We start from the raw sequence: 21,251 nt of genomic DNA on the forward strand, positions 1-21,251 counted from the left end.
AAGATCTACAGTTCTCTGGGTAGGAAAAGACGACCTATATTTACTGTATGTAGGAAGACATCTGTCAGCTCCAAGCGCCAGATATCCCAGTGCAGGTTTGTCCTGCTTTCTGCAGGCTCGGAATTGCAACTGTTTTCAAGCTCTGATGCAGCCCGAGTTAATTTTAAGATGACTGTTACTATTTAAACATAAGGAAGGGCATATTTAGCCTCTCAGTACTCAAGAAGGCAAAACCCCCTGCATGTTTCTAGTAATTTTTCCCTAACAGTTTGCACAAAACAACAACAACAAATCCTATTTGGTTTCCGCAAAAGAATATGTTCGAGGGCGATCGTAAAATAGATTATTTTTAAATCTGCAGATGGTTTCCACATATTCCTCCTCAGCTCACTGCAGCTTTCCACCTCAGTAAACTGGTTTGTAATTTAGCCGAGGGCTGTGGAGCAAGCGTTCTGTCGTCTTGTTTTTCTTGTTCGCCTCCTTTATCCCCCCCCACACCTCCCCTTTTCTGTCCCCTTTCTCTCTTATTTCTCCTTGCTTTCCCCTGCCGATGGTGGGATGGGTGCGAAGGCTTGCAATGGTTCCCTCTGTCCTGTGGACAATCGGGGATGCTGCGATACCAATTGGTGATGCTGTGGTACCGATGGGTGATGCCACAGGGTGATGGGTGATGCTGCAGTACCGATCAATGATGCTGTGGTACCTATCGGTGATGCTGTGGTACTGATTGATGATGCTGTGGTACCAATCGATGATGCTGTGGTACCTATTGGTGATGCTGTGGTACCTATTGGTGATGCTGTGCTACTGATCGATGATGCTGTGGTACCAATCGATGATGCTGTGGTACCTATTGGTGATGCTGTGCTACTGATTGATGATGCTGTGGTACCAATTGATGATGCTGTAGTACCTATCGGTGATGGTGTAGTACCAATCGATGATGCTGTGGTACCAATCGGTGATGCTGTGGTACTGATTGATGATGCTGTGGTACCGATCGGTGATGCTGTGGTACCAATCGGTGATGCTGTGGTACCGATCGGTGATGCTGTGGTACTGGTAAGTGATGCTGTGGTACCGATGGGTCCCACCTCTCTCACCCAGCGCTCCCTCCACCTCAATTCTCAGTGGGGAAAGCTCCCATCCGTACAATCCCCTCTGTCTGACGGGAGCTCGTGCCGCAGAGAAAAGCAGCCGAGGGTTCTTTACCACTTGGATGAGAGGTGCGTGGCCCTGGAAAACATAATTAGAGGAAGGACACACTCTCAGTCCTGCGATCATGATTCTCCCCCTTCCCCCCGCCCCGGCTCCCTGGAAGAAAACATCCTTTTTTTTTTATTTCTTTGTTCTTTCATGGTTCAGCATTATAATTATTGAGATTTCACTGCAGGGCAAAATGATCATTTGACAATGTAAGTGGGGAAAATAATTCTCATGTTATCCAGCAGCCTCACTCTTATTATAATTATGGCGAAACTCCTGCAGACTGAAGTGGGGGCAAAGATTTTCCTCCTATTCAGGGATTTGTCTTTTCAAGATTTGATTGCAGATGTGAGGATTTTTTTCCCCCTCACCTATTTTTAATAACCCGAGGTTGTTGATGGATGGCAGAGGACCCGAGTACCTGTTGTTTTCCCCTTAATTTTCATTAGGCACTTTCCATTTCTGTCATTCTCTGTGGTCGTGATGGATTTTTATGAGCAAATCTCTTGGTTAGAGCCATGCGGAATTGTTTGTACAGCGACATCTACAGCGGCAACAAAACCCAATTAAATAACGAGAGGAAGTTTGATGAAAAGCTTCCAATGAGCCCCTCTCTAAAGGGGCAGCAATGATCGCTTGGTCTGTGATGCACGTTTTAGTGCCCGATGCCAAGGTTGGGGGCTGGAGGCGGCTGTGGATCCCATGGGAGCCGGCACCGTGGCTGAGACCAAGCAGGGCTGTGTGGTCACCACAACCTTGGTCTGGGCCAGGGAAGCCCGTGGGGCTGTGCTGGGGAAAGATGCAGTTGGAAGGAGGTTGTGGCTGAGCTAATATGTGGGTGCTGTGATATTTTCTCCCTTCGGGTGGGCGCCTGCGCCTGTGGCATTGGCGATACTGTTGAAGGAGGCTCTTCAGATGCGAGTCCTTGCTTGCAAACCATCCTTCCTGGGCGATAAGCTCTGGTGTGCTCCCCGTGCTCTACTTCATCCATGCCCTGGCCCTCGATATCTGTAGCCCAGAGGTTCTGGGAGCTGCTGAGGGACCTGGGGCTGTCTATCCTGGAGAAGAGGAGGCTGAGGGGAAACCTCATGGCTCTGCAGCTCCTGAAAGGAGGTTGTGGTGAGGTGGGTGCTGGGCTCTTCTCCCAAGTACACATGATAGGATGAGAGGGAATGGCCCCAAGTTGTACCAGGGGTGGTTTAGATTGGATATTAGGAAAAATAATACTGCTCAGGGCAGTGGTGGAGTCTCCATCCCTGGAGGAGCTCAAAAACTGTGTAGAGGTGACACTTTGGGACATGACTTAGCAGGCACGATGGGGTTGAGCCGATGGTTGGACTGAATGAGCTGAGAGGGCTTTTCCAACCTCAATGATTCCGTGATTCTATGATCCCTTGCTCTGTCCCTCTCCATCCCTTGCTCCGGTCTCCCTGGCCGGGTGTGCCGGGGCTGGATGCCATGGCAGGGAAACACATCTCGGTGTTATGGGAGGGTGGTGAAGGACCCTGTTGTCCCCTGTTACCCTGGGGCTGATGGAAATGAGCTGACAGAACAGAGGCAGCATTAGCCTAATTATGGCCACAGCGCTACCTCGGCGCTGGATTTTCCTTTCTTAGTGACTTCCTGTTTTCCTCTTTGAGATGCAAATTTTTGCACAGTCCTCGATCCAGATTCTCTTCTCATTAGCATGAAATCTGACTGGTTCCATGGTTTTTTAAATAGCAAATTAAAAAAAAAAAAATTAGCTAAACACTGTGCACGAAGTCGCGGTTGAGCCCCTGCGACTCTCGGGGGCAGGAGGTGGAGGGGCAGGTGGGGAACATGCTGTCATTTTTCAGGAATCACAGAATTTGATGTGCCCAGCTGCTCCGTTTTCCTCTTGTGGAGCTGAATGGAGATGGGCATCAGCTTGGTGGGTGCCAGGGTGGGCAGGGAGCAACGGGCACAGACCCTGCCCAGTGTCCCAGCTCCATGCTGGGCCATGTTCCCAAGCCCCCAGCTGACCCTGAGCTGCATCCTCAAGCCCCATCCCCACATTGAACTCTATTCCAAGCCCCCAGCCCACCCTGAGGTGCATTCCCGAGCCCCCAACCCACCCTGAGGTTCATTCCCAAACCCCCAGCCCACTCTGAGGTTCATTCCCGAGCCTCCAGCCCACTCTGAGGTTCATTCTCAAGCCCCCCAGCCCACCCTTAGATGCATTCCTGAGCCCCCAGCCTGCTCAGAGGTTCATTCCCAAGCCCCCAACCCACTCTGAGGTTCATTCCCAAGCCCCCAGCCCACTCTGAGGTTCATTCCCAAGCTCCCAGCCCACCCTCAGGTGCATTCCTGAGCCCCCAGCCTGCTCAGAGGTTCATTCCCAAGCCCCCAGCCCCATACTGAGCTGCATTCCCAAGCCCACCCGGAGCCTTATCCCCCAGCCCACCCTGAAGCCTCTGCAGGAGGTTCTCAACCTGAGAGCTGAAGCTTTGCATTTTGCTTCCTCTTGGAAAACGAGGCTCGTTATAATAGGAGGTTTAAAAAGAAAAAAAAAAAATGACAGTAGAAAAATCTTTTTCGGCAATGAGTATTATCTCGATGGGGTTTGTATTTTTTTATTCATGCCTGCCGTAATTCCTGCCCGCTGCCGCTCAGCGCTGGGAGGGGCTGGTACCACATCCGAGGCAGGCGGCACTATTTTGTGGTAAATGTCACTCGAGTAATATTTAGCTCTCCTCAGAAACAGAAATACAATTCTCACTAGAGCGATGTGCACGAGACGGAGACGCAGCCTCGTGGCCTGGGCTCGGGGAGACGCTGCCTGCAGCCGCATGTCCCTCCAGCCCCATGTCCCGCATCCGGACGCACCCCGGGATGCCTTTGCCTGGCATCCCCTTTTTCCTCTCCCCGGCTTCCCAAGCCCTCCCTCCCCTCCGCTTTCTGCCACGTAATGAGTTTGCTAAGAAATTGTCTCGTTAACAGGATTAGCCATGGAAATCTCTAGTCCCCTCCTATTCATTTTGTAATGCTCTTCATCCTGTTCTGTAATTTTCTGCTGGTATTAGGCAGCTCCGGACCACCTCGGGAGATTAATTCCTGCTTCTCCTTCGACAGCGCCGGCGTGGGGGGCTGCTCCGTGGGCATCCGCAGCCCCGGGTCGGCTCCACAGAGCTGATCCCTCCCCACGGGAATTTCTCCTCCTTGGAAGTGTGTCATTTCCAAAGGAACGCGCGCGAGCAAACGCCAGCGTCTCCAAACACTCCGGGAAAAGCTCCAGTGACTCAGAGGCGGATTAAAACCCAGAGAGACAAACTCTGCTCTTATCGTTGCCCGTGTGAATCCAATTCTCTGGGTAGTGTAATTCTGGATTTCCTTCTAGGAAAATGACTTGCAAGACCAGCCCTTTGGTAAATAATTCCTCTTGATTTAATAACTCCTGCCAGCCCGGCAGGAGGCCTTGCTTCTGGGGGAGTTAATAGAAAGAGATCTTTCTTAGCATCTGTTTTCCCAACCTTGCTGACTTGTGAGCCCATTATCTGGGAAGCAGCATCCCAGCAGCAGGGACAGCACGGTGGGAGTGAGTCAAGCGGAGAAGGAGAAGTCCAGAGCTGCTGCTCAGGGTGCGGTGGGAAAATCAGAAATAGCGCGGTCATAGCAACATTTGTCATTTTCTCAGGTGAAATGGAATTAATGTTCGTGATTCCCTTAAGCACCGACCTGGTCTGCGTTCACAGCTCTAAACCACAGCCCTTTGCTTTCTCTCCCCAAAAACCTTCCCGTGCATGACACTGGAACTTCTCTTACGCCTCCGTTGCCCAGAGAGAGAGAAACGCAGATGGTAAAGCCGTCGCACCGAGAGTAAAGTGACAGAGATGCTAATTGTTACGTGGACTGTAAGGTTTCTGGAGATAATGTGTGCTTTAGGACAGGCTGAGCAGGGACACTGCGTGGGGGAGAGCTGTAACAGGGTGATTCCCACCCGGCCGATGCTTTGTGAAGGCAGTAATTTATTCACCGACATCCCCTCCCTGCGATGTGAGTGTCCATGAACAGATTAACTTCCTCTGCTTTGCTGGAAAGAAATGAGCATCCATGAGCAGATTAACTTCCTCCGCTTTGGTGGAAACTATTTGTCATGCTGCCGGTGATTAATTATTGCGGTGGGGTTTGCCCCTGAGCAGCTGGTGCGAGCTGGGAGGGCTGGGAGAGGGGGGTCCGGCTGCGCTGCTCCACGCACCGTGCCACGTGCCGTGGCCGCTCGGTCCCTGGCTGCGCAGAGCGGGGTTGCCGACGAGAATATCTGATTTTGCCTGTCCTCCGTTCGGTTTGGTGCGCGTTTTTCTAGGCCTGGCAGAGAAAATCCCTGGCTCTGAAGGCTGTTTGTGCCAATCAACCCGGCGGTGGGTGCTGTTGGAGCCCCTCGGCCAGGGCGATGCCCCATTCCAGAGCCTCTGCGGTGAGGGACACCCCGGCACCCTGGACACCCCATCTCCACAGGGCAGGGTGGAGATGCTCGGCACTGCATGGTGCTGTCCTCTTGCAGGATATCTGTGCCATGGGTGAAAGGAGAGGGCCTGGGAGCCCTGTACCTTGGTGCACGCTGCCTGCAGAGCTGCATCCCAGGCAGGAGCTGAAATCCAGCAGCTGCCGGCCGGAGGCTGTGGTTAACTCCTCTCCAAGATGTTGGATGCCGCGTTCATGCACCAGTGCACCACTGGCTCTCTCTGGGCCCTGAATTCGTTGGTCAAAGCCAAACTCGGCGCTCAGGAAAGCTTTTCCTTTTGTATCTGTTGACTTGTCTCCATCATGCTGGGGTTCTGCAGGTGATTCGGGAATGTGGTGTGAGCCAATCTACAGGGGAAGGATCAGCTGCTGAGTGGCATGGGATTGGCTCTGCCAGGGGTGAGAAAGCCAAGGGCAGGTCCTGTCCTCCAGCTGTTCGGCAGGGAATGAGGGCTTCTCCCTGCCCTGTGCCCATGCCCAGCCACAGCTGGGTCCCCAGGGCACCCTGGAGCGAGGATCTGGCACCGCGGCTGCCAGGCAGCAGTGTGACAGCGAGGTGACAACAACATCCTGGCTTCAAGCTTCTCCTGCTTCTTGCTTCTCTCTCTCTCTCTTTTTTTGTTTCATCTCTCCCTCTCAGAAAAGCTATTTAAATGCAATTCCATTCTTAAAACCTCTCCCTCATGCATGCCTAATGAATGCCAGGCAGAGGCGCCGGCAAGGGGCCCGAGTGGGATCCAATCGAGCCGAGTGTCGACAAGTCATTTGGAAGAAGCCCTGGGAGCGTGCCCGGTTTTATTACAGCGTAATTAGAAATAAAATCTTGTTGCAAGAGGAGAATGAGAGATGGGTGTTAAACCTGTAACGGGAGGAGATGGAGCCGTGCTTATAAAGAAGATTAAGGAGGGGAGGCGGAAAGCCCGTCACGACTCCCCGACTCCCACCCCTCCTCTGCTGTTCCCCCTCCCTGGCTGCACAGCAGCAGCTGCAGGCGTGAAGCCAGCTGCCTGCCCACACTCCTGCCTGTGTCCAGGGTTCAGGAAAGGGCTTGCGATGGGGCTGCCTTGATTTCTGGATCTCTAGGTGTGCAGAGTGGGGCTCCCGCACCTCAAATCCTGGGTTCAGTTCAGCCCCTCACCACAAGAAGGATGTTGAGGCTCTGGAGTGAGTCCAGAGAAGAGCAACGAAGCTGGTGAGGGGGCTGGAGGACAAGAGGAGCGGCTGAGAGAGCTGGGGGTGTTTAGCCTGGAGAAGAGGAGGCTGAGGGGAGACCTCATGGCTCTCTCCAACTCCCTGAGAGGAGGTTGTGGAGAGGAGGGAGCTGGGCTCTTCTCCCAAGGGACAGGGGACAGGACGAGAGGGAATGGCCTCAAGCTCCACCAAGGGAGGTTCAGACTGAATATCATAAACAATTTTTCAGGGAAAGGGTCATTGGGCAGTGGAACAGGCTGGAATGGTTGGACTCGATGATCCGGTGGGTCTCTTCCAACCTGGTTATTCTATGATTCCCGGTGATGCCCGCGGGAGCAGGCTGCTCCCAGAGAAAGGGCAGCATGGGGAAAACCCCAGGAGCCAGCAGATGTACATGGCATGGCCCAGGCTGCTGCGGACACGGCCACGCCAGCTTCTAGGGACGAGGTTTCTGGGGCACGGTGCTCCCTTCAGGCGCTCCTCTTGATTGAGGAGGAGGAGACAGCAAAGAGGCAGCCCTTTGGTGCAAAGCCTGACCCACTTGCTCAGCTGGCATCGGTCGTGTTGCAGATGCCCACGGAACTTCAAGGTGGGAGCGTTTGGCTGGGTGCGCGGTGGCTCTGCCAGCTCGGCTACACGGGAGGGATGCGCTGTCTTTGAAAGGGCTGGGGAGCAGCAACCGCCCTACACCTCCCCTGGGACCCCGGCTGCAGGCAAACGTGAATAAATCTGTCAGATATCGGACGCCTCTTATGAAATTTGCATTGGGCTCGAGTCACGGTTCCTCTTTAACATCTCCGAGATGGATGGATGGATGGATCTTTTAATCTCAGTGCCCAGCCCAGTCCCCCTCTCTGCTTTCAGCATTTGCTGTGGCGCTGAGCTGGGCTCAACCTGCTGAGATGAAAGGCAGTGCTGGTGCGTGGCCACCGCCTGCCAACCAGCATCCCCCACCCCAACTGGGAGCCACATCCCAGCGCTGGGGCTGTCCTGGCGAAGGAGATGCCTGCGTCCATCAGTGCCGTGTCGTGCTATGTCGTGCCATGGATCTAGGCAGGAATTTCCCTTCCAGCTGGCATTCCCAGTCCACCCTGGGGATGCTCCTCATCCCCACGCAAGCTCCATGCCGGGCAAATACCATCCTAGAATCATCACCACAGCAGAAAAGTGCCGTCGCAGCAGCAGCAGAAAATCACAGGCTTTGTTCTTTGGGGCTTCCCCCTCCATGCCTTCGCCCCAGGGAGGTGTTTGTCACTTTAAACATGGCCAGAAATAGCACCAAACAGTGATTGGATTTGTCCAAGATGCCTTGGGATGCATATGCTCCAAGTACGGCTAATTCATAAACGCTGGCACCTATTGATTCTCCAGCAGTTAAAATAGACTGCGTAAGGAAATATCGGCCCCCGAGTACCGAGGGAAACTTACCTCATTAGTCTTATGAACTATAAAACGTGCTCTCTCCTGAAGCCATGACCCCGTTGTTTTTATAAATCTCTGCTGGATGGAGCAGGAGTGGGTAACCTCTATCGACTGTCATTTTTCTCTTGAAACTGGGAGGCCCTTGGGACTGATGCGGGAGTTTCGCAGCCACCACAGGCAGCTGGAAAGGATTTCAGTAGCCGCAAATACATGTGTGCACGTGGATACGCAGAGACCCTCCTGCTGTTTGCTGTGCAGGTGAAGCCCCTCTCTTGCCCCGAGCATTTCCCTGGGTGAAGGACAAGCTTTCCCAGGGTTGGGGGCTCTTGTCTGCCCTGCTCCTCCCTTCCAGGGATGGGTGAGCAGGGTGCAAGGGGCTCTGGCCACTCATTCCCAAAGGCAGCAGCTCAGGTCTAGCTGAAAGAGTTATTAGAGGCTCATCTCTCCAGCCTGGCCATGGATGCACTTAATCCTCTGTGTCCCACAAAGCTTTTCCACCTCCTGGCAGGCAGAAACATCTGATTTTATTTGGCGACCTTCAGCGTTAATCTTGCTGGCAAACTCAGCAATAAGTCACTTCAGTGAGGTCTCTGTCGGAGCCGTTTACATCACTTATTGCCCTGCATCTCTCGCTTGAACCAGTGAAAAAACTCTTCAACGGAGTTGGGTGTCCTTTTTTGATAGAAAAATGTGCGAGAGCTGTGCTGTTGGGTTGTAGACCCTGCATTTAATGTGAGGGCATCCTTGTGGCTTGCAAGGGAGTAGATGCCTCCTGCTGATGCACGATACAGTGGTGGATACTAAAACCTGCCCATTCCCATCTCTGGGGCTGATGCTCTGGCTCCATCCCCATCTCCGAGGCTTCATTGGGCGCGTGGGCTGTGAAAGTTGGAGGGGGGTGAGGACAGCGAGTCCAGGCAGGGCTTGCTTTGCACTCCTGCTCAGCAATGCTCTCACCCTGCCCACTCACACGTGTCGCTCTCCCCAGCATCTCCCGCTGCCCGGGCAGGAGCTCAGGGCTTCGATCTCCTTCGCCTCGCTATGTGGGGACCAGCACGGCTGGTTTCTGCCTCTCCGCCGGCTCCTTGCACATCGCTCTGGCTCTTGCCAGGCTTTGTTTCCAGCGGAGGAGCAGCACGTGTCTGCGAACGGGGCTGCGGTTAACCACGCACGGACGTGTGCGGGAGGGGGAGCCCAGTGGGGCTGCCAGCACTTTATAAAACGCCGCCTCCCCCTATTACCATGGAAACCGGTTCCCCCCATCTCAAATTCCAGTGCAGCCCATGCTCTTCGCTTACTGGTTTAATGGGAGATGAAAAATTAATGGTTGATTTGCATGTTATTTTGGCTGTGCTGGTGGGACTGCTTCCCCTTGCATGTTACGGACGTTTCCATGAATCCCTCGATGCCTCCGATCAGAGGTTGGGGAGTGCAAGACTCGCACTGCCTGCGACTGCTCCCAGTTGCATACTGGGAGGGGGAGTGCTGCTGCTCTGGGGTGACTGTGCTGTAGGATGGAAGCAAAACCACACCTGAGGATTTGGCTGGGGAGCCTCTGAGCCCTCCGAGATGGAGACGTGGGTCCTGCGATGCTGTAGTGGGGTGGATGGTGGATGTCCCCCAGTGCCCGGGGCATCCCGCTGCTTCCAGGGAGAATCTGCCAGAAAGGGTTGCCTCTGCCTCCTGTTAACCACAGCCAGGTTTGCATTTTATTAAGGTTGCTATTTCTTTGCTCTTTAGAGTCCTTAATACTCTCATATCAAGCAATTAGAGTCAAATATGCGCATCCAGCTAAGCTGCAGCTGGAATGGGGCAGTGCCAGCAGAGCTCAGGGCTGCTGTTTCCTTGGCTCGTGCCGGGGATGTTCTCCAGTTCCCTAGGCAAAGAGTCTGTGTTCTGCCACTCTGTCATCTCAAGCACTTGTAGGGAGAGGCTCCTGCAGTCCTAACCCCAGAGCGAGAAGCCAGGCTGCTCTGGGAGCCTGTGCCTTTAGTTCCCAAATTCCATTTGCATTCCTCATGTTTGAGCTGCAGGAGGGGAGATTGAGATGAGATCTTAGGAAGAAATGTTTTGCTGTGAGGGTGGGGAGGCCCTGGCCCAGGCTGCCCAGAGCAGGGGTGGCTGCCCCATCCCTGGAGGGGTTCAAGGCCAGGTTGGATGGGGCTTGGAGCCCCTGATCCAGTGGGAGGTGTCCCTGCCCATGGCAGGGGTAGGACTGGACGGGCTTGGAGGTCCCTTCCAACCCAAACCATTCTATGGTTCTTCTGCTCTTATGGGTTCAACCGTGGCACTTGTCTCCACTTAAACTGGGAATATCCAAGTGCTTTCAAAAGGCACTGAAGGAAAAAACAGTTGAATCTCCTCAGCAGGTAGGTCCAGGTTTACCAGGCATGGTGCAGGACTTGAAGGAGCCGTTTGCAGCCATTGCTGATTAAAAGACTGAGTTTAAAGGTCTCAACTCTGAACATTCAGCTCTACTAGTTGCCTTCTGCTGCTCTGCATTCAGTGTATTTGCAAGGGGGTGGTTTGGCTGGCAATACGGTGCAGCTGAGCACATGGACCACCCTGTCCCAGCTGAGGTTCAGTGCTGGCTGGTGCTGGAATAAACCCCAAGGGCCCCACAGAAACTGGGGTCAAAGACTTCTTGCACCATTAGCCCTCAGCAGAGCTGGGTTAAGGGGCTTCCAGGTGGGAAGGGGACCTTCTCTCCATTGCCTCTGCTTACCCTGCTCTCTGTGTCACCATTGAATTGTGCCATGGTCTTTCTGTTCCTGTTAATTGCTATTAATATTAGCAATGAATTATGGGGGTATGGCTTCATGAGTGAGTAGAAGACTCACTGGTGCATCCAAACCCGGCTGACCAGAGGGGCTGCGCTGCCCTGCTTGCTCTCCTGCCATCCTCCTCCCAGGACTCGAATAGCAGCTCAAGCCCTTATTTGTTTTCACATGCTTCTAAGTAAGTTAAGCTAATTATTAACTCAGCAGGACGGATTCACTTTTAATTGCCGCATTGCTATGCAGCGTGCAGTGACATGGTGGTGTGAAGAAGCATCATGCTCCTCGCTCTCTGCAGCCACCGTGTCACTGTGGCTCCAAACCCCATCCAACCTGGCCCTGAACCCCTCCAGGGATGGGGCAGCCACCACTGCTCTGGGCAGCCCGGACCTCCCCACCCTCACAGCAAAACATTTCTTCCTAACATCTCATCTCAATCTCACCTCTTCCAGCTGAAAACCATTCCCCCTTATCCTATCCCTGCCCTCCCTGATCAAGAGCCCCTCCCCAGCTTTCCTGGAGCCCCTTTATAGTGCTGGAAGCTGCTCTAAGGTCTCCTTGGAGCCTTCTCTTCTCCAGGCTGAACAACCTCAATTCTCTCAGCCTGCCCTTGTACGGGAGGTGCTCCATCCCTCGTATGGGAGGTGTCTCCTCTGGACCTGCTCCCACAGAAGAAGGATCCACTTTGCCTGCCTGGAGAGCAAGGGCTCTGCCTGATCTGGATGCCGGGAGCCTGGGAGGTGACGTTCTGGGTCGGGATTGGTTCGCTCACCCTCCTCCTCCCTTTGTGTCTCCAGAAAATAGGTTTTTTATTACTTCTTATGGAGGTTTGTACATATCGGACGTGCAGAAGGAAGATGCCTTGTCCACCTACAGGTGTATCACCAAGCACAAGTACAGCGGGGAGACGCGACAGAGCAACGGGGCCAGGCTCTCAGTCTCAGGTGAGCACACGGCGTCTAGAGATGCTGGCGAGGGGTAGCCCAGCACAACTCCTGCACCTGTACAGGTGTCCAGTCCTGCGTGCACCCTGCCTACCCTTCCAGTGCCTCTTTTCCTGGGGTGCAGGAGGGAGCAATAGCTAGAGGACATCCCAGTGAGGGGTGGGAGTCCCGTTGGGGCTGCACAGAGGGTTTGTGCTGCCTCACCGCGTCCCCAAGCCCACAGCCCCCCGGTGCTGGCTGCAGCGAGAGGCGATGGGGTGCGACGCGATGCGATGTGACAGCCCGCGATGTGAGCAGCCTGACGCGATGTGACGAACGTGCAAGCGATACTGCGGCCGAGGCAGTGCAGTCCCGAGTGCCGGGTGTCTCGGGGCGCTCCCGGCTCTGCTGACTGCCCAAATTACTCCACTCGGGGAAGGGAGTTCGCCTGACTCGCAGCCACGAAGCGTTCCCGACGCTCGGCTGCAGCGTGCCTGCTCCCTGCCATATGCTTTTTCCATCCTCGGGTGCGCAGGCTGTGGCTCCCGCGCCAGCTCCTCGAATTAACCCCACAGAGGATAAGGAAAAGGTCTAGGATGGCTGGGTTGGGGCTTGCCTCACCTTAGAATCATAGAATCACCAGGTTGGAAAAGACCCACCGGATCATCGAGTCCAACCATTCCCATCAAACACTAAACCATGTCCCTCAGCACCTCATCCACCCGTCCCTTAAACCCCTCTAGGGAAGGTGACTCAACCCTTTCCATGAAAAATTTTTTCCTAATGTCCAGCCTGACCCTCCCCTGGTGGAGCTTGAGGCCCTTCCCTCTCATCCTGTCCCCTGTCACCTGAGAGAAGAGCCCAGCTCCCTCCTCTCCACAACCTCCTTTCAGGTAGTTGTAGAGAGCAATGAGGTCTCCCCTCAGCCTCCTCTTCTCCAGGCTAAACACCCCCAGCTCTCTCAGACCTTCTTAGTGACCCAAGGATCCCATGTCCCACCCATGACCATCCTTCCGCACTCCACGTGCATTCGATCGGTCCCGGGCCCCTCCTGGTCACTGTCATTATTTACACATCACAGCATTTTACTTCTGCTTGGGAGTAATGAAAGAGGTTTCTTTCCCCTGGAATTTAATTTCACGCCTGAGACTTAGTGATTAATTTTCTCCTTTCCCAGCTGCCTGATGGGCCCTTTTGCTTGTAAATTTTGAAATGTGCCACAGAATTTGTGTATTTTGCACCAATTAGGTGTCACCTTGAGTAATTCCTCCAATGTTGAGTTTATTCATCCTATGAGATGGTAAGAAGGGTTTTCCCTTGTGCTGTCCCACAAACCTGCTGCCTTGGCCACCGAGGGCTGTTGCGGGTGGGACCTGCCACCTCGTGCAGAGGATGCAGCCGGTGTCCTGCCCCACCAGCTCGTGGGGACAAGGAGAGCTGCTCTCCTGGCCGATACCCAGGGAATATGGTGGCATCACTGCTTCCTCTTCATCACGTGAGCCTGTTTCCTTTCCAAACGCAGACCCAGCGGAGTCCATCCCCACGATGCTAGACAGCTTCCAGTCGCGGGAGGTGAAGGCGGGCCGGCTGGTGGAGCTGCCCTGCATCGCCTCGGGTTACCCCAACCCCGCCGTCCGGTGGATCAAGGACGGGCGCCCGCTCCCCGCCGACAGCCGCTGGACCAAGCGCATCACGGGCCTGACCATCAGCGACCTGCGCGTGGAGGACAGCGGCACCTACATCTGCGAGGTGACCAACACCTTTGGGTCCGCAGAGGTCACGGGGACCCTCACGGTCATAGGTGAGAGCTGGCGGGGAGGCATCTGTCCTGCTGCCTTCTTCAATGTGGAGCCTTAAAGCTTTGAGACAGCCATATAAATTACAAGCCTTGTGTTTCAGCATAGCGTGTCGCACGCTGGAAGCCGCCGTCTTGCGTGTCCGATGCGGCTCTCGGAGCACTTGCAGAGGGTTTATCGCGCTGCAGCAGCGCATCTGCAACTGAACCCTGATTTACCACTTCAGTCAGGGCAGGGAGGGGGACCTCGGGAAAATCCAGAGTGATGCGGGGGTGTAAATTGCTGGATGGCAACGTCAGTTTTACATTAGGTGCCTCTGTGCTTTGTTTTGATGATCTGCATACAATAAGCTCCTGCTGAACAGTAAATACCACCTGGGTAGGCAAAGTATTTATTGTGTGCTTTGTTCCTGGGGTTTCTGGTGGGGCTGGCACGTACCATGCCTGCTTTATGATGAACAGCACCATGGTGGGCACGCTGCTGGCTCGTCCCTTAGCTCACTGGCCGTGTCACCCAGTGCGGTGGCTTCTTCCAGCCATCCTGCTGCCTCCACAGCAGTGCCGGAGCCGCTGGAGCCCAGGGCTGATGATAAAAGCCAGAAAAGTGGTGGGGAGCCACCCACCTCATTGTGCGGTGACATTTTACACGTAGCAGTGCCGCGCTTCCAGGGCAGGAAAGGCAGAGAGAAAGCGCGGTTGTGATGTGATGCCTCCTCCCAGCACCACCAACGCCTCGCCTGCTCTCGCCCTCTCTCGCACAGACCCTCTGCGTGTGACCCTCACACCAAAGAAGCTCAAAACGGGCATCGGCAGCACCGTCATCCTCTCTTGTGCCCTCAGCGGGTCCCCCGAGTACGTCATCCGCTGGTACCGCAACACGGACCTCGTGGTGGTGGACGACTACATCTCCATCCGGGGGATCAGCAACGAGACCCTGCTCATCACGGCCGCGCAGAAGAGCCACTCCGGGGCGTACCAGTGCTTCGCCACCCGCAAGTCCCAGACGGCACAGGACTTCTCCATCATCACGCTGGAGGGTGAGCTGGCTTCCTCGGGGTACGCACAGTGGGGTCTTTTCTCTTCCTCTCTCCAAGCTGCTGCGTCCCCGGGGCTCATGGGATGCTTTGTGCATGGCTGGAGGGCAGCAAGACCCATGGGGTGAGGGCTCTTGGGGTTGCTGCTCCCACCCTGCTTCCTGGGCTAAGGATGCAGCACAGCCGGGATGGGGAAGGATCAAAAGAAGGGTTGGCTTGCCCATCCCCAGAGAAAAGACTCTGCCTTTCACCAGGCATCCCCTCTCCTCACAAACAGACACAGAATGCAGATCACTGGGTGTTTGGACAAGGGATGGGCACCCCAAGCTTGGTGTCCCTTTTGAAGCCCTGGCAGAGGCTGCCCAGGGGCAGTGGTAGAGTCTGTGTCCCCAGAGGGGTTCAAAAACCATGTAGATGTGGCACCTCAGGCCTTATGAGGAACGGCTGAGAGAGCTGGGGGTGTTTAGCCTGGAGAAGAGGAGGCTGAGGGGAGACCTCATTGCTCTCTCCAACTCCCTGAGAGGAGTTTGTGGAGAGGAGGGAGCTGGGCTCTTCTCCCAAGTGACAGGGGACAGGATGAGAGGGAATGGCCTCAAGCTCCACCAGGGGAGGTTCAGGCTGAACATTAGGAAAAAATATTTCACAGAAAGGGTTATGGGGCACTGGCAGAGGCTGCTCAGGGAGGGGGTTGAGTCCCCTTCCCTGGAGGGGTTTAAGGGACAGATGAACGAGGCGCTGAGGGACATGGTTTAGTGTTTGGTAGGAATGGTCGGACTCAATGATCCGATGGGTCTTTTCCAACCTGGTGATTCTGTTGATGGTTGGACTGGATGATCTTAGAGGTCTTTTCCAACCTTAACAATTCCACGAGACAATGTCTGTACTGACCAGCGCATCCCCTGGCCCCCTCTCAGCATCCCCCCACCGCAGGGATGCGGGTACAGCCACACGTGCGATGCCAAGGAGGCTGTGCCGGGGCGGGAGCTCCGAGCCGTCCCCCCAGCGGGTTGATTGCTGCCGCCTGTGGCTGCCGCTCCCTGACCCCCGTCCCGTCGGGTGCTCCCCAGATGGGACCCCCCGCATCGTCTCCTCCTTCAGCGAGAAGGTGGTCAACCCTGGGGAGCAGTTCTCCCTCATGTGCGCCGCCAAGGGGGCCCCGCCGCCGACCGTCACCTGGGCGCTGGACGACGAGCCCATCCCGCGGGACAGCGGGCACCGCACCAACCAGTACACCATGTCGGACGGCACCACCGTCAGCCACATGAACGTGACGAGCCCGCAGATCAAGGACGGCGGCGTCTACCGGTGCACCGCGCGGAACTCGGTGGGCAGCGCCGAATACCAAGCGCGAATAAACGTAAGAGGTGCCTGTCTACTTTTAAATATCAGAATAGGACTTTTACTGGGCTTTTTGGTTTTGTTCTGTTCCCCTGGCCGATCGCTCCTCCTCGCCTCCCCCTCCTCTTCCCAGTATCCTGGCTCTCCTTGGATGCTCCAACTCCGTTCCCTGATCTCCCTGCTCACTCACATGCCTTCCCAAAGGGATTAGCCTCCCTCCTAGTTAATTATCCAAGTCCAAAGCAGTCCTGTAGCCTTGGAGAGCAGGAGCTTGTCTGTGCCGGGGTAAAAAGGCAGCGCTCTCCCTTTTCGAATCCACTTTTCCCCACTGAGACCCCTCCTTGGTGTCTGCAAACACCTCTCCAAGGAGCCCACATGCAGAGAAGGGAGTGGTGGGTACAGCAGCATCCCAGCCCCCCCGTGCTCCCCTGAGTGCCCCCCGGCTCCCTGGCAGCGAGCGTGCCCGCCGGCGGGGGGATCTCCATGACAATCGATGATGAGGCAGCACGTGAAATTGTGGAAAATGAGCTTTGATTTGTCATGTCTGTATTTTCTTTGTCTGCTAAAAGCCATGGCCGTGTTAATCACCGTGTTATTAGGGCTGGAGCGTGTTGCTCGGCGCGTCGCAGGGAGCGCTCTCAGGCGCAGGGTACGCGATCAGCCCCTGCCCATTAATAATCAGCAATTAACGCTTCCGGGCTTACAGGTGGGAGCGAGACAGAGACAAGGTAGCGTTTGTTTATCTGCTGAAAAGAAGGCTGAAGGGCTGTGTTTGTCTGCGTCTCAGGTTTGAAATGGATCTGGTGGCTTTTTGGCTGGGATCCCAGGAGATTCTGAATTTTGCTGCTATTTACTGCTAAACCTGGGGCAAGTGCATCCCTCAGCCATGAGATCCAGAGACACATTTTCAATGAGGGTGTCCCTGTTCCCTCGTCTCCCTTTTCCCCCTCTCTCAGCTCTTGGTGGGATGTCACTAGATAGGATTTAGGGTTTTTTTTCCCCTGGTACAGAGCAAGTCCCTCGGGCAAAGAGTCGGTTACAGAGCAAGATGCTAACTCTTTTTTTCCCCTCTCTTTTTCTAAATATGTCCCAATAGGCGAAAGATCATCCATGGGTTTATCCTGGCTGTTTATTTAGCTTTTATCCTGCTCCGTCCTTAGGATGAGGCGTTGAGAGAGTGAATCTTTCCCTTTAGTTTGCTGTTTCACGTAGTGGCTGGGAGAACAGTGTCCTTATTGACGCGATAAACGTCTTGTTGCATTGCTTTTTTGGGACATTTTCCCAGTGCTTGAGCCACCACGAGAGCCACCAGGAACTGGTGCCTGCTTGGCAATACTCAAGCCTCCAGCGGGAGGCTCGGGAAGGTGGATTTTAGCAAAGGTGTGAAATACATTTGCCAGTAGAAATCAGGTTTCCCTAGCAGCTCCCGTTGAGGACATTTGGCCAACACGAGCATCTTCTGAGAGAGGCAGAGAGTGTTTGGGACCCCTGGGGAGCGCTTCACCTCTCTTCCACGGTTCCCAGAGCTGCTGGAGGTGCACTGGGCAGCCGTGGTTCCCACTGCAGAATCCCCCTGAGCTTCCAGACACCGTCCGAACCTGCTCCGATGAGCAGCAGAGATGCCTGCGGGATCGGCTGAGCCAGCACTGGAGTTGCACCTGCAAAACGGGGGTGGGATTTGCTGCGATCAAGGCCCGCAGCCCCCATTCATAGCTGCGCTGTAGCTGTAGCTCGAGGGTGCAGTCAATGAGTGGCTTTCCCACACCCTCAGAGAGGAGCTCGTGCTGCTCCTCCCTCCAAACCAGGCTGGGTCCCAACTGCTCTGGTTCCCTCCTTCGCCTGTGAAGCTTGCTCTGAAATAGCAGCGGATCTGCATGCAACCAAGCTGCCTTTCGGAATTAACCTAGCCTGCCTCTTCCTTCCTCTTGGATATGTAGGTCCGCCGAGCATCCGAGCGATGAAGAACATAACAGCGGTAGCGGGTAGGGACACTTTCATCAACTGCAGGGTGATCGGGTACCCGTATTACTCCATCAAGTGGTACAAGGACTCTTTGCTGCTGCCCGATAACCACCGCCAAGTGGTCTTTGAGAATGGGACTCTCAAGCTGATGGACGTCCAGAAAGGCATGGATGAAGGGGAGTACCTGTGCAGCGTGCTGATCCAGCCCCAGCTCTCCATCAGCCAGAGCGTCCACGTCACAGTGAAAGGTAAGCGAGTGGAGAGGCTTTCCCTGGATCGGATGGAGAGGCCGTCCAGGTCGCGTTGGGGATGTCTCTGCTGCGGGATGGAGGCAGAGAAGCACCGTGCAGGGGACTTTGTGGTCAGGCAGTGGCTCTGCTCTGCAAACACTGCTCCGGTGGGAGCTCAGCTCCACCACTGCAGCCCTCGGGAGCTGGTTTAGCTCCTGCTGGAGCAGCTACCTGGTCCTGCCTGTGCGCCGGCAGCTGCCCTGAGCCACGCCGTATCCATTTCCCATTACAAGCGATGGAGCAAGGATTTACGGTGTAAACATAACGTATTAAACCATCTAACCTTTGCTCAGATCACCTTCACCGATGTTTTTCTGTGTGTGTTGGCTTTTAAAAAAATAATACTCTCGGTCTTCCGAGCGCACAGAACATCTTAAAAGCTTCTCCAGGCCATCAATTATTCAGCCCCATTGAGGGAGCTATCAGTCCTAATGAATTGAGCCGGATGCATTCCCTCCCAGTGACTCGCTGAGATTGTGCCGTGAGTGTGCGGTGCTCCCGTATCTCCTGTCCTCAGAGTTGTCGGGTCGTCTCTGCTCGTTGCCAGCTCGGCGTTTGCAGTAAATCATTTAGACAAACACAGCCGCGCTGGGGATGGAGCTGGCCAATTGTCTTTCTCTGTCTCACCCAACAGGGTATTTATGGACTGGATTTTACTCTGATCCCCCCCTCCCTCCCCTCCCATCCACCACTTTCTTATTAGGAATCAGGTTAGCAAGAGAGTGCATCAAGCTGATTATAGATGCTACAGCTTGATTAGTTAATGCTCTTCTCCAAGGTTTTGCGAAGGGAAGAGCAGGCTGTGGGTAGCAGGGAAGTGTAGGCAGGACTTCTCTCCCCTTGGGTCTGCAGGGAAAGGCACGGCCAGCCCTGCGTTCCTCACCTTGTGCAAAATCCCCATCTACGTGGGAGCCCCCGGGCTTGGAGAAAGGCTGGAGCTGAGTAACCGCTGGGGTGAACAGGACAGGCAGGGCTGATGGGGAGAGAGCATCCATAGGGAGTTCAATAACGGGATTCCCTTGTTGTCAGAGGATGCGGGATGCTGAAGTTGAGCTGAGGATTGGTATATTCTGGGAAGCAACTGCTAGCAAACCCTTCCAAGCCTGAGTTTACTGCCTTGATTAGTGGCCGGTGACAGGCTGAGGACGGAGAGCAGGGGAAGCGCGGTGCCGGGCTGCAGCACACGGCTCTGCCAAGGCCAGACGTCTTCATTCCACCTGCCGGAGATTTACACCCGGCCCTGCTTGCTGGCTTCCTTATTTGCTTTGGCCATCGGGTAAAAGACCTGTAGAAAAGAATTGCAAAGGCCCTGGAAGGCAGGCAGAGCTGGTTCTGTGGAGCTGAGTGAATAAATATAAGTGTGCGGAGCAAGGAGCACAGGGTGGCGTGGAGAACCGTAAAGCTTTTATTGCCACGAATGCTTGGTGACCACATTAAGTGCCCCAAGTGAGTTATGCAGGTCTTTCTGAGCACGCAGCAGTAAAAGCTTTACAGCTCCCCTCCAGCATCGCTCCCCTGGGGAACAGGGGTGGGCCGGCAGCCCCCAGCGCTGCTCCAGCCACAATCCCTGCCTGGCATTGAGGGAAACTCCTGCTCAGGTTTAGCTGCTGCTGCTCAGCCTGGGGATCTCAGGTCCTCAACATCCCAGCTTCAAATTTTCCTGCTCCTTGGGGAAGCTGTGGCTGCTTGGATGCTGCTGGGACCTCTTCCCTGTGCTTCCCTGTCGGCACAACCCAAGCACCCAGCCTGCTCCAAGGTGCCCTGACAGCTCGTTATGCCTGCAGACATCTTTGAACCTTTTAATTAATCGCGTGAGGGTTTCATGCTGTCTCAGGGTTCTTGCGTGGCTCTGCTCGGGTGACAGCAGCGATTCAGGGAGAGCGGTGCTGACACCAGCTACGCCTGCTCCACAGCCAGCACCACCCGGGACATGGTTTAGTGGCAGACAGGAATGATTGGACTCAATGATCTAAGAGGTCTTTTCCGACCTAGTGATTCTATGATGCTTGCTCTGGTTGTGGGGAGCTCGAGCTGGGGTAGCTCTTCTGTTGGAGGAGCCTGTCCTTTCCCTGGTGGCTCAGAAGCGGCCAGTGGGGCGTGTTTGGAGATGCATGAATCCACGCGCCCATCCCTGCTCTGCAATAGACTGCAGCGCATTCCCAATTAATTATTCATTAATTATGGAAAGCAGGCAGCGCTGACTCCATGGCTCCGGCAGCCCGAGCCACGTCGCTGTTGCTGATGGAGGGGCAGGTTGGCTCTGCCCGCGCCCCTTCTACTTGCGTGCCCACTGCTCCCCGTCTTGGCTGGGACCATGCAGTGATGCAGAGACCTTTGCGATGCGCTGGAGTGGAGATGGGAGCCCCAGGGTGTGCGTGGCGGTGTAGGGAGCTGCTCCTGCACCTCTACGAGGGGGCAGGTTATTTCTGCCGAGGGGACAATTGGCAGCCTGCTAATTTAATTATGGGGAGTGTGGAAAGAGGAGCTCATCTACCAGGTGCTGAGCCTTGTTAAGCTAATTGTCTCCCTCTCTCCGCTTTCTTCCCCCTCCCACCTTACCAGAGATGCTGCCGTTGCCTAATTAAGTTATCAGAAAGATAATGGCTGGTTCTGAATCCGGTGCCGTTAAGAAAGGCATCCATCTAATAATTGCTTTTCTGCGAGCAGATGAATGCTGAGGTGGAATTTCGGCTGGTGCAGGCGGGGCAACCGGGGCTTTCCCAGAGCAGGGCCTGTTCTGCTCAGGAGGCTGATGTTTCTCCTTTGTGCTCTTAATGTGGTGGCCCTGTGGGGTGGAAGATGTCTTCCCATTGTCCTCAGCAGCACCTTCC

The 21,251-nt window shown here is 54.9% G+C and overlaps 1 protein-coding gene across 1 annotated transcript in view; it reads left to right on the top strand.

The window, feature by feature from the left end:
- DSCAML1 (DS cell adhesion molecule like 1) overlaps positions 1 to 21,251 on the top strand; it is a 113,368-nt gene that overhangs the window by 71,467 nt on the left and 20,650 nt on the right. Inside the window, exons 4-8 of the mRNA XM_069876380.1 lie at positions 11,876 to 12,022; positions 13,524 to 13,802; positions 14,558 to 14,833; positions 15,898 to 16,194; positions 18,106 to 18,378. Coding sequence (XP_069732481.1) covers positions 11,876 to 12,022; positions 13,524 to 13,802; positions 14,558 to 14,833; positions 15,898 to 16,194; positions 18,106 to 18,378 — 1,272 coding nt within the window. The remainder of the gene's footprint in view (positions 1 to 11,875; positions 12,023 to 13,523; positions 13,803 to 14,557; positions 14,834 to 15,897; positions 16,195 to 18,105; positions 18,379 to 21,251) is intronic.

Source organism: Phaenicophaeus curvirostris, chromosome 25 (genome assembly GCF_032191515.1).
Source record: "Phaenicophaeus curvirostris isolate KB17595 chromosome 25, BPBGC_Pcur_1.0, whole genome shotgun sequence".
NCBI classification, from domain to species: Eukaryota; Metazoa; Chordata; class Aves; order Cuculiformes; family Cuculidae; genus Phaenicophaeus; species Phaenicophaeus curvirostris.